This window comes from Mauremys mutica, chromosome 7 (assembly GCF_020497125.1).
Source record: "Mauremys mutica isolate MM-2020 ecotype Southern chromosome 7, ASM2049712v1, whole genome shotgun sequence".
In the NCBI taxonomy this organism is placed as follows: Eukaryota; Metazoa; Chordata; order Testudines; family Geoemydidae; genus Mauremys; species Mauremys mutica.
The window spans coordinates 127,218,807-127,232,082 of record NC_059078.1 but is presented as its reverse complement, the minus strand read 5'-3'; the positions used below and the strand labels follow the sequence as shown (position 1 = coordinate 127,232,082).

Genomic DNA, 13,276 nt, shown 5'->3' with positions numbered 1-13,276 from the left:
GGCCTGGCAATCAGGAGCTGTGAGTTCTCGTCCTGGCTCTGCCGCTGAGCAAATCACTTCTTCTGTTTCCCCTCCCGCCCATTGTCCGTCCCGTCTGGGCCAGGGGTCTGGCTCTGCGTTTGCACAGCACTGGGGGCCTGTTCTCGGCGGGGCCCTCTGGACGCTACCGTAGCTCAGATAACTGATCATTCCGGCAGCTGACACTATTGCATGAGCTGCTCAGCAGCAATCAAACCCGCAGCTGGTTCTCTGCCTGGAACAAGAGGGTGAAGCAGGCTGCATTCGCCTGCCTCTCTCCCCAGGCCACGCTGCCACAGCTGTGGTCAGCAAGGGTGCTTGACCTGGGGTGGCTAACAAGGTGCTCGCCGAAGGCTCCAGCACTCTGGACATTGTTCCCCGTACACCCCCTTGGTCTGACTTTCTGGACATGGTGCCACAGCTTAATTTGTAATGAAAGACGTGCTGGGGCTCAAGCCAATTTTTTTAGTTTCATAACTGATGTGCCAAGCCCAGAGGTCCTGGGGCTCTGAACCGCCAGGCCCAGAGGTTCTGGGGCTCTGAACGGCCAGGCCCAGACGCGCCGGGGCTCTGAACTGCCAAGCCGAGAGGTGCTGGGGATCAGCCCTGGAAAGTCCTGGCACAAATTAAGCACTGCATGCCGCAGAAGACCCCTGTTGGAGAGGGTGTCTGGAGAGGGCTGAGAGTCTGCTTCCTAGATGATGAAGGGGGAAGGTGGCTGGCCAGCCAAGTTCCTGTGGAGCTGGTGAGTTTAATGCTACTGAGGCTTAATTGTATTTACTGTACAAATAACGATGCCAGGGCCCATCCCCGTGGCACAGAGTTGCCTGCTGAGGAAGCACTGATGTTGCTGTGTGTGTCCCATGCCACTGACTAAGCTGTGCCTGGGAAGGAATTCCCCAGCTGACGCCTGTAGGTGTGCAGGAGAGAGTGATGTTAACACTGGTTCACAGCTGGACGTCAGCTTCCATTCTGCAGGCAGTGGGGGGTGACCATCAAACTACTGCATGGCTTGGAGGTCAGCTCGAAATTGCTGCACAGGGGCTGCACCGAAGCCTGAGCATGCTACTGATCAGCAGAAGGCCTTTGCCAGCCCTGAGGGTAGGCGTTACAGCTGCCTACAATGCAAGGGAGCCAGGAAACAATGCAGTGGTACTATTGCTCCTTCTTCTGTTCTCTCCCCAAGGGCTGATGGACCTGTGGCTACAGTGAACCTGCACGTTGTCTCCAGGTGCATGTCCGTCTGTAGGTCTCTCAACAGGGTGAATTATTATCTAATGGGGAGTCACCACCAGCAAACAAGATGGGCTGCTGGCTGCAGAAAAATGATAGGCACCAAAGCCATCAGCCTACAAGACAAATGGTGATGGTCCCAAAATAGACCCTCCAGGCACCTCAGCTGCTACTAGCGGGGGAGAGGTCATCCCCGCCTGGCTGGCATGAATCAACTGTCTAAAGACAAGTTATAGGTGTAATCTGGACACACTTGAAGGAGAGTTGGCATTGGACTCTGAGCTGTCAGACTCTTGCATTTCATGACAGTGATCCTCTCAGGAGACTCCCCAACTCCCTAACCCTGTTGCTTTTATTCTGCAGATTTTATTCTGCAGACCACAGCTTGGGAACGTTTCAGGCGAGCCTGGGTTTTTACAGCTGCTACAGGAAAATGAATTTCCCCTAGAAGTACAGTGGATTTGACCTATGGCCTCCATGTCACAAATTCATAAAGTATAGGTAAACTATAGACAATTATAACTTATGTCGATTAGTTATAATTTGCTAGCTGTGGTGTATTTAGGACAGCTGGAATTGCAAGCTATCACCTCAAGAAGGGGGCATGGGTGTTCCCTGGTCCAGCTTGCAGGCTAGGGGGGTCTGTAGCAAAGTGCAGCTGTCTGGAAAGAGCCCCCTTAAAAGCAAAGTTGGATGAGTTGTGTCTCTCTCTGCCTTAGGGAGCAGCCTGCATTCTCTCTTTCTGGGTTCTTGTGTGTTCTCCTTCTGAATTCTCTGAAATCAAATAGTGCCACGTTGCAGCTTCCAAGCAAGTGTTGTTGTTTTTTTAAATCGACTTCTCTGTCTGTATACGATGAATAACACCAGCTTTCCCAGGATGAACTCAACCCAGGAGAACTCGCTTTCTCCAATGTCACATATTTACATGGAACACACCTGTTCCCTTGACCCCACTTAAACTCAGGGTTGCCAATCAGCTGTTTCCTCCTGGATACATGTTGATTGCCCGCCAAGGAACAGACATGCAGAAAGCTGAAACGGGGTATTTTCCTGTCGCCTCATGCCCGCTCCTTGTTTTTGTCTTTATGAGGTTTCAGATGCTGAGGAATTCAAGCACCATGTCCCAGATCCTTCAGTTGCTCCTGTGAAGCCTGCTACCCATCTCTATCAAAATTGTGCCTCCTCGCTATCTTTTCAGGTTCATTTTCTCCTGTAACTGAAGCTCTTGATTTTAGTTCATTATATTTTCAAAGTGTGTTGGCTTCTTGCTATCCTGAGCAGTAGCACTGCCTAGTGGATAGGGCATTGGACTGGGTGTCAGGAGACCTGGATTTTATTCTTGGCTCTGTCATTGACCTGTGACCTTGGGGAAGTCACTCCCTGGCTGTACTTCAGTTTCCCCTCCCACTCTTTGCCTGTCCTGTCTATTTAGACCGTGAGCTCTTCATGATAGTGATTCTCTGGAGGGTGTGTGTACACAGTGGGGTCCCAGGTGCTGTCATACAGATAACTAATATTCCTTTCACAGAGTTGTCTGTTCGTGATCTCTTACACGCCAAATTAACCAGTAGCTGGGGCACAGGAAATGTGTCTGCCCTATGCGATAGCCCGTGAACCCAATGTTATGTTTCAAGCCATGCACAGAGAGGAGCTGGCAACTTCTTTTAAGAGCAGCTTGTTCAAAGAGTATTTTAAAAGTAACTGAGGCTGTTCTCTCTTAGAGGAGTGGCGCTTTGCTGCTCCCTCTGGCTTGGGCTTGATTCTCTCTTTGCTGGTGCACTGTCTATAGGAGAGTTGAACTATTTGTAATTGAAGTGATCAATGAATTCAACAACCAGGCGTGCTGATGTGGTTGAAGAACCAGTGCAGGATTGCCCTGCGTCCACAAGACGCCATTCTAAACTGTTTCAGGGGCAATGGCTTCTGGCTGCATACCTAGCCCACACATAAGAGAAGCAGGGGATTCTGGGAGACTGCAAAGGCCCTCCAGTGCACTGTGGGACAGTAGCAGGAGGGCTACTTGAACCATTTAAATTGGTCCATGTCTGCAGTGGCTTGGAAACCATTCAGAGTGAACTAGTTCTCAGACTTGTGTAAATCAAGCCTATCCCTGACTGTAAAAGCAGCTCAAGTACTTTATGTTGATGAGTGTTTTTCCAAGAGTCATCGATTCCAAGGCCAGGAGGGACAACGGTGATCATCTAGTCTGACCTCCTGCATAGCACAGGCCAGAGACCTGCCCCAGAATAATTCCTAGAGCAGATCTTGCAGAAAAACATCCAATCTCGATTTTAAAATGGTCAGTGATGGAGAATCCACCGTGAGCAGGGTTCTAGGAGGTTTGAATGGTAAATTTCTGTAGTGTAGACCAGGCTTGTGGGACCAGAACTGAGTTCAGTGACAAGAGCTTTACCAAGGCTGGTGTCTGTAGTTTTATCTTGTTGCCAGGAGCGCTCTCTCCTCCTGATGAGGCTCAGATCAGGGCAGATGTAGCTGGAGAGTTTCCCCATCCCAGCCTCTGCACGAACTGGCTCCTGGCTGCACCGAGTCTGTTCCCCTTGATCAGCATTCGGGCGGTGCTCTTCTTCCCGTGTGAACGGCCAGGCGGGTTATAGGGAGGGGACAAGGCTGCAGGGGTCTCCCATCCAGCGCTGACCCAGCCAGACCCTGCTTAGCTTGGGAGAAGTGACAGACCTCGCGCAGCGCCAGACCACGCGGCCAGCCTCGGGGGCGGGGCAAAGCGGCTGCGGAAAGTGGGTCAAGCCCTGGGGGAAGCGGCGCCTTTCCTCCCCCTGCACATGCGCACTGAGCTACCCCATCCGTCCAGCGGTTGGTCGCTCACGAAGCCGCCATGGGCTTCCCCAGGCGGCAAGCGCATGCGCGTACGCAGAGTAAACACACCGACGGCTGCGAGTTAACTGCGCATGTGCCCTTCCCCGCTCGACGCTTGCGCATGAACATCCTGCCGCCTCTCCCCTCCCCCTCTGGCCTACGAGACATGCGCACTAGCGCGCTATCGTCTCTGCGCACGCCTAGTGAGCCACCACTTCATTTCCCCCTCCCCCTCTGACCTGGTGGGCATGCGCAGTGGCACCCCCTCCCCGGGCCTCAGGCCGCACGCATGCGCGCTAGCCGGCTGCTTCCCTGTGTTCCCCCTGAGGTAACACCGTCTCCTCAGCCCGTTGTCCCCGCAGAAGCCCTGCGGCTCCCGCGGTGCCGGCTCGGGGGCGCCAGGCCGCTGTCGGACCGGCCGCGAGATCCCCGGGGCGGCGGCGCCTTCTCTTCCCGAGCGGGCGGGGCGGCGCGGACCGGTTGGGGCCGGTTCCCCGCGCAGGCGCAGGGCCCCATAAACAGGAAGCGGCGGCGGGGGCGGCCGGGTCGGCGCGGGGGAGCCGGAGACAAAGGGCTGGGCCAGGCCCGGCGCAGGCGGGGGTCCCTGGCGGCGCTGGCGGGCGGCAGCATGGTGCAGAAGGAGGGGCAGGCGGCGCTGGAGGAGCGGGAGCCCCAGGGCAGCCCCAACCCGGCCGGGGTGCCGGTGGCTCCGCTGGAGCCGGCGGGGGCCCCCGCGGGGCCGGGCCCGAGCCCGAGCGGGGAGGAGACGGACACGGAGACCGAGACGGTGGCCGGGGCCCGGCGCTTCCTCTGCGGTGTGGTGGAAGGTAAGGGGGGGGTGTCGGTAACCAAGGCAACGGGGGCCCTTGGCTAGTCTCGCCCTCACCGGGAGCAGCCCCCGCCCCTCCGGTGTCCCGCCCCGGGCCGCTCCCTCGGGATCGGCTTCGTGTTCAGTCTCCTGGTTACGGCTTGTGCACAGCCCTCGGTCGGGGCTGACTGCGGGGCAGGTCCGGCCCCACCCCGGGGTACGTCGGGGGGCGGGCACATCCGGCCCCACGCTGCAGATTCTCCCTGTATCGGGGGTGGGGGCCACATCCGGCCCCACGCTGCAGATTCTCCCCACCCCGGGGTATCTGCGAGGGGGTGCACATCCGGCCCCATGGTGCAGATTCTCCCCACCCCGGGGTACCTGGGAGGGGGTGCACATCCGGCCCCACGCTGCAGATTCTCCCCACCCCGGGGTATCTGCGAGGGGGTGCATATCCGGCCCCATGGTGCAGATTCTCCCCACCCCGGGGTATCTGGGAGGGGGTGCATATCCGGCCCCACGCTGCAGATTCTCCCTGTATCTGGGAGGGGGTGCACATCCGGCCCCATGGTGCAGATTCTCCCCACCCCGGGGTACCTGGGGGGGCACCGCTGGCCCCACCCCACAAGCTGCTTTCTAGGCTTGGTAGATCAATGGGTTTGTAGTGCAGGCTTAGTCTAGCATTCCTGGCTAGATCGTATATGCGGGGGTGGAGACCCAGCCTACAGGGCCGTCCTGCAATACAGAAATCCCAGCTATGCTCCCTGCCTGCATGTTAGAAGTTCAGACTTCTCCTGCCTAAGAAATAGGTGATTCCATGGGCATCTGGTCTCACATTAGTACTAAGTAAGTCCCTGTTCTTTGTTGTGCTGTCACTTGCCATTTAAATTGCATTATGGAGTAATCTGCTTTTCTCTCTTGGCATATTTGTTGCACTGAGATCTTGCACAAATTTTATTATGGTGAAAGCTGTTAAATAAAGTAGGCTTCCTTCCTTTTCATTAATTGCTGAAAAATTGAGGCCTTTTTGACAGTGGTTCAGGAGGATGCTTGTAATCTGGAAAGATAAAGTTTATTCTGGACATAATTGTTGGCTTGGAATTATTTGAATTATTATAACTAGACTGGTAAGTTTTAGATTTGTAGAGAACTTTTTCAGTTGGACAACATAACGATTAGAGCAGATGCAGTGGGGAGTGAAATGGGTTGTTTATCAAAGTCAGCATTTACACTGCTTTTGTTCATATCTAAAAGGAAAACACCCTTTGGCTGCAGTAAATATGAATATAACATAAGGATGGCCAGACTGGGTCAGACCAAAGGTCCATCTAGCCCAGTATCCTGTCTTCTGATAGTGGCCAATGCCAGGTGCCCCAGAGGGAGTGAACAGACCAAGGAACCATAAAGTGATCCATCCCCTGTCGCCCATTCCCAGCTTCTGGCAAACAGAGGCTAGGGACACCATCCCTGCCCCTCCTGGCTAATAGCCATTAATGGACCTATCCTGCATGAATTTATCTAGTTCTTTTTTGAACCTTGTTATAGTCTTGACCTTCAACATCCTCTGGCAAGGAGTTCCACAGGTTGACTGTGCGTTGTGTGAAAACACACTTCCTTTTGTTTGTTTAAAACCTGCTGCCTATTTAGTGGCCCCTAGCTCTTGTGTTATGAGAAGGCGTAAATAACACTTCCTTATTTACTTTCTCTACATCAGTTATGATTTTATAGATCTGCATATCCCCCCTTAGTCTTTCTTTTCCAAGTTGAAAAGTCCCAGTGTTATTAATTTCTCCTCATATGGCAGCTGTTCCATACCCCTCATCATTTTTATTTTTGCCCTTTTCTGGATGTTTTCTAATTCTATAGATTTTTTTATCACTTTTTAAAAATGTATTGTTTGGTGGTATTGTCATTGCTAATATCTGTCGAGCTTTTTGGCACTTATTAGCCCTTAGCCAGCCTGGGGATATTCAGGTCTACCCAAAAATGTTCATTACTGAAGTAGATTTTTACATTGTAGTGAAAAGTATCAGATTGATAGCACTGGAAATTGAAGCCAGGGAACAGATAAGCACAGATGGCAGCAGCAAAGGCCTTTTGTATTACTTACTCATCTTAATACAGGATGTTTTACATAATATACCAAATAGCTGTCAGATGGTAATAAGCTTCTGATCACTTCTGACTGATTCGGTTTGAATCCAAGACCTAGAGGTGAAAGGCTTTCTATCAAATTACCCATTTCCCAGTCTCTCCCTCTGTTCATCTTCCCACAAGACCATTTTGCTTGTTTATATAGTGGTACTAACTAGACTCTAGGTCCCAGCCTCATTGTGCTAGGTTAGTGGTCCCCAACCTTTTGTCTGGCATGCGCCAGACGACGAGCCACGGAGGACTGTGGCAGCAGACGAGCATCCGCCAAAATTTCGGCGGCATTTTGGTGGATGCTCGTCTGCCGGCCAGTACACGGGCGCACTTAGATGCCCCGGCGGGCACCATGGCGGGGACCCCTGTGCTCGGTACTGTACAGACATGTAGCAAAAAGATCTCTTCTCTGAAGAGCTTTCATTCTAAGTATAGGCAATCTGTGGGAATCAGGGTCTCAGTAATGTATCAGAGAGATAGATATGGTGAAGGTTGCAGAGGGGGATGTAACATGATCAAAACGATGAATCAGGAACTGTTGTTGCAGTGGCAAAGTGGGCCACGATGGCATTGGTCAAGGCCAGAGATGAAGAAATTTGTAGCTTAGATACCGAGGGCCTGGACAAAAGCTTTTGCTGTAGATGGGGAGGAAAGGCCTGAAGTGGACACAATGCGACAAGAAGAATTGTCAGGGTTTCAACTTTTCCGAGATCTGATGGTCAAATACAGCAACCAGATTAAAAAGAACAGGAGTACTTATGGCACCTTAGAGACTAACAAATTTATTTGAGCATAAGCTTTTGTGGGCTACAGCCCACTTCATCGAATGCATGCAGTGGAAAATACAGTAGGAAGACGCACAAACACCATGAAACAATGGGTGTTACCATTCACGCTCTAACGAGAGTGATCAGTTAAGGTGAGCTATTACTACCAGGAGAGAGAGAAACTTTGTAGTGGTAATCAAAATGGTCCATTTGACAAGAATGTGTGAGGAACCAGGCCTGGACCAGTCCACACAAGAGATCCACTTCCTGGACACTACAGTGCTAATAAGCAATGGCCACATAAACACTGACCACTGTACTTACCTACATGCCTCCAGCTTTCATCCAGACCACACCACACGATCCATTGTCTACAGCCAAGCTCTGCGATACAATCGTATTTGCTCCAACCCGTCAGACAGAGACAAACACCTACAAGATCTCTATCAAGTGTTCTTACAACTACAATACCCACCTGCTGAAGTGAAGAAACAGATTGACCGAGCCAGAAGAGTACCCAGAAGTCACCTACTACAGGACAGACCCAACAAAGAAAGTAACAGAAACGCCACTAACCGTCACCTTCAGCCCCCAACTAAAACCTCTCCAGCGCATCATCAAGGATCTACAACCTATCCTGAAGGATGATCCATCACTCTCACAGATCTTGGGAGACAGGCCAGTCCTTGCTTACAGATAACCCCCCAACCTAAAGCAAATACTCACCAGCAACCACAGACCACACAACAAAAACACTAACCCAGGAGCCTATCCTTGCAGCAAAGCCCATTGCCAACTCTGTCCACATATCTATTCAGGGGACACCGTCATAGGACCTAATCACATCAGCCACATGATCAGAGGCTTGTTCACTTGCACATCTACCAATGTGATATATGCCATCATGTGCAAGCAATGTCCCTCTGCCATGTACATTGGCCAAACGGGACAGTCTCTACGTAAAAGAATAAATGGACACAAATCAGATGTCAAGAATTATAACATTCAAAAACCAGTCAGAGAACACTTCAATCTCCCTGGTCACTCGATTACAGACCTAAAAGTCGCAATATTACAACAAAAAAACTTAAAAAACAGACTCCAACGAGAGACTGCTGAATTGGAATTAATTTGCAAAATGGACACCATAAAGTTAGGCTTGACTAAAGACTGGGAGTAGATGGGTCATTACACAAAGTAAAACTATTTCCCCATATTTATTCCTTCCCCCCCCCAACCCCCCTGTTTCCTTACATCTTCTTGTCAGCTGCTGCAAATGGACCGTTTTGATTACCACTACAAAGTTTTCCTCTCCTGGTGGTAATAGCTCACTGTAACTGATCACTCTCGTTGGTGTGTATGGTAACACCCATTGTTTCATTGTGTGTGTGTGTATCTATCTATATATCTATAATCTATCTTCCTACTGTATTTTCCACTGCATGCATCCGATGAAGTGGGCTGTAGCCCACAAAAGCTTATGCTCAAATAAATTTGTTAGTCTCTAAGGTGCCACAAGTACTCCTGTTCTTTTTGCGGATACAGACTGACATAGCTGCTACTCTGAAACCAAATTAAGACCCTTAGTGAGAAAGAATGAGGGTATGTGTGCGAGGATGGGAATTAAAACTCTGTTCTGCCTATGTTTAATCTCACTGCTGGACACCCACAAAGAGATATGGGGAAAACGGACTGAGATCTTAGCTCGGACAGAAGGATGTTAACATTGTCCCCAGCTGACATGTCTTAGCATCCCTTTACATCAAAGTACTATCAGGTTAAAATATCTTAATACACTACTAGCACTTTAGATTAATATATTTTAATCTAAATGTACCTATCGTTGTTTATACTTTAACCCTACCCATTATCTTTCACTGCCTTTTTTTTTTTTTAAGTTGGCATCTTGATTTCACTCCAGGTTACTACACTGTTAGTTTTCAAATTGTGTTCCGATGTTCAGAATGCTCTACATACATAAAAGTGCCAAGTATTGACTAGGCACCACATTAATTAGGTCCCTTTGTGATTAGATGGGACTATTTTCCTAATTTAGGACCAAATTCGCCTGCCAGTGACAATGCAACTCTATTACATTTGTGTAAATGAGAAGAATTTGTCTGTTACCTTGTTTGTTCTGTGCACACCACCACGCCTCTTCATTTGCTCTGCTGTTTCTCTGTCCTCCATTTGTCACTTCACAATTTCAACCAAATGGGAGCAGTAGTACCTCACTTCACCACTTTGTGGCACGAAGTAACTAAAAATCGCTCTGTTAAGAATAACCTTTAAAAGTTGAGCTTGTTTAGAGCTCCTCAAACTTAAAATCACAGGGTTTACTTTTAATAGGTATTTGAAGTCAATTTTTTAACATAGGACACTCTCAAATTGTACCTTGTTTTAAAAAGTTAAACATTAGTCTAATGAATAAAGCCTGTCTAGTCTTTCTATTTAAAACGAAAGTGCAAAAATAGTGATAGTGGGTGATCAGGTCTGGAAATAGGACTGTTTAACTTCAGGCTAATGATGTAAGGGCTTGTACATGCTTTTGCTTTGCCCTGCCAGTTGCATCATTCATCAGGCAGAGCAGTTATGCTGGCTGAAAATGAAAGCTTACTACATTTCACTCTTTTAGTCTTGGGTCTCTCCCTCAGACTGCCAAACTGAGACTTTCTAATATGAAGAGTGTCCACTTGTGATTGAAGGTGTGGGTCTGTTGGCACATAATACTAAATGAAATTGCTTGAATAATGGTAGGCTAGTCGAGATCATTGCTTTTGATGAAGTGTCATTCGTAGAGGGTACATTGGGAGGAACTTATTAGGTTTGAAGTCTGAGGCAGATCAAACTTCTGGATTTCCATTGAAATATTCTGTTTAGGTGCCTCTCCATTTTTCACAAGCTGAAACTTATATCCTTGGGCACAGTGTAATAAGATGCCAGCATTTCCTAGTTAATGCTGGCACTGTCAAGAGCCTCTTAAAATAAAAAAGGGAACAAATCTTACATATCCATTGGAATCTGGCCCTCTATTTGTTCAAACCCCACCTCCCGTGTATTTGAGCATAATATGTGTAGATTTAGGTAATATAACCTATCTGTATCAAGAAACACTCTTGCATTGGTAATTATTTTCAGAACTGTTCAATATTCCACTATTAAAGTTAAAACTGCTCCTCAGACTTCTAGAATGATAGCATAATCAGGTTAGTACTGTTCGGGCTACTTGTGTAGTAGTGCTGACCTGACTTGTGAAGGGCATCTGCTGAGGACTTCTGCTTGGATTCTGAAAAGTAATTGCTGCAGTGACTAAAATTATCAGCATGGATCATAAATTATGTAGGGTGTAATTAAATTGAAAATATAGATCTTTTTAGTGTACTACATTTCCCTTATGATTTTTTAGTATGTTATGTTTTTATGCAGTTTTGATTTTCCCCCCCGATTGCTAGAAGGTTTTTAAACTGAATGTAATAGAAACATCTTGTGGGAGGAGGAGAAGAAAAGTGGGTTATAGTGTAATCTTTGTTTCATGAAACAGATACAGTCTGATGTATAACTGGATACTTTTAATCTTGTTTCCCACAGGATTTTATGGAAGACCATGGGTTATGGAGCAGAGGAAGGAACTTTTTAGAAGGCAAGTAACGTTTCCCCTTGATTTGCAATGTGCTCCAAACAGTAAAACTATCATATTCCATTTAGTAGACTATTAAGGCCTGACGTATGGCAGCATTTTACTTATTATCTGTATTCTAGCTGGTTATATTTCCCTTCTAATCTTGCTCAGGCTGTTCTGGCTTTGTATAGTCTCTCTCAAACTTTTGCAATACCATTTTGAATTAATAGTATAGTGGTGAATGTTCTCAAAGACAAATGGATAAATTTGAGAATGAGATTATATAAAATGCAGCTTGGTTGCACTTATTGAATACTAATGGAGGCTTTCTCTCCCCCCCCCCCGGCCCCCCCCCCCCCCGTTATAGGCTTCAGAAATGGGGACTGAATACCTACTTGTATGCTCCAAAAGATGACTACAAGCACAGGATGTTCTGGCGAGAAATGTACTCTGTGGAGGAAGCTGGTAACTGCCTTTATTCCTCTCTGTATTTTCTATGAGTAGTTGCTGAATTAATCACAGTCACTGGTACATGTGCTTGTATGTTTAATCATTGTATCCACTTTTAAAGGTGAATGGCAATGCAGAAAAGCATTAGGTCAAGGTTTCTATACTGAATGCCCCTTGCAACCTTACTTAATAGAGGCTTGCAGCATAAGTTTGGGTTTTCCTTCACTTTAATTTTAGCTTTGCATTTCACCTCTAAAACTCCCTTTTTTTAAGACTAGCTTTAGTTTTATTGTGGGATTTACTCTCCTTCAACTTTCCCTCTTCTGGCAGTGAGAAGGGTTCATTTTGAATTTTTTCCTTATCTGTATTGGTCATCTGGACCTTACTGTAAGGAAGGGGGAAATATTTCCTCTTTAGCAAGCTGATCTGCTCATTCAATTTTAATGTCTGTGGTTGATCAAGTGCACACACACTAGTGAGGGGAGCCATGACTGGAACTTCAACTTCTGGCTTAATCAGAACTTTAAGCTAAAAACCAGAAGTTTGACATTTGGGATTTATTTAGTAGCTGGTGGCTTTCACAAGAAGTGGTTACTCTTCTTTCTTTTCCCTGATTTCCCAGCAGCAGAGGAGACCTAGCTAGCATAACTACGGTGTTCTTGTCCAGTAGTGCCCCAGTGTTGCCAGCCCTAACAATCTGAAAATAAGTAAAATTGTACAGTATTAGGGCCTGCACCTAGGAGTCTTGCTGCTGACTTCATTGAGGAGAGGAGATGGCCCTTACTGAGTTTTAAGGTGCTCTTGTCACCAGTGGAAAAGAGCTACTCTGTCAGAGCACAGAGGCTTGTTGGCTAACAGGGCATTTGTAGGAGTCTCCTCCTTGGGTGAAGGAGAGAGACGATAACCACATCAGAATTAAATCTTGCAGGGGCTTTTTGAATGGTTTTAGGAATAAAGTTAAAAGGATGTTGACAGATTACAATTATATTTATAAAACAAATTTTCTTACCTGTTACCAATAACACCTTAGGTTATTACAGGTTTCAAAAAAATTATATTTGTTTTACTTGCGTTTTATAATGTATTTCTTAATATTTATGAGGAGGTATCTTAGCTTTCTTATTGATGAACCCTTCTGAAATACTTGGATTTCTCTCTTAGAGCAACTCATGACCCTAATCTCAGCGGCCCAAGAATATGAAATAGAATTCATCTATGCCATCTCGCCTGGACTTGATATCACTTTCTCAAATCCAAAAGAAGTGTCCACATTGAAACGCAAGCTGGACCAGGTAGGTCTTGTTGAAACTCTCAGACTATGTGATTTAAGAATGTTTGGAACTTCCAAAATAACTCAGTAACTCATGTGTCTGCTGTACACTTGGTGACATTTTTTGACCAATT

At 47.4% G+C, this 13,276-nt stretch overlaps 1 protein-coding gene across 1 annotated transcript in view; it reads left to right on the top strand.

Annotated features, from left to right (window-relative positions):
- Positions 1–4,685: 4,685 nt before the first annotated feature.
- The window catches only part of OGA (O-GlcNAcase), a 39,114-nt gene continuing 30,523 nt past the window's right edge, over positions 4,686–13,276 (top strand). Inside the window, exons 1-4 of the mRNA XM_045024136.1 lie at positions 4,686–4,910; positions 11,392–11,443; positions 11,790–11,887; positions 13,034–13,164. Coding sequence (XP_044880071.1) covers positions 4,712–4,910; positions 11,392–11,443; positions 11,790–11,887; positions 13,034–13,164 — 480 coding nt within the window. The 5' untranslated portion in view covers positions 4,686–4,711. The remainder of the gene's footprint in view (positions 4,911–11,391; positions 11,444–11,789; positions 11,888–13,033; positions 13,165–13,276) is intronic.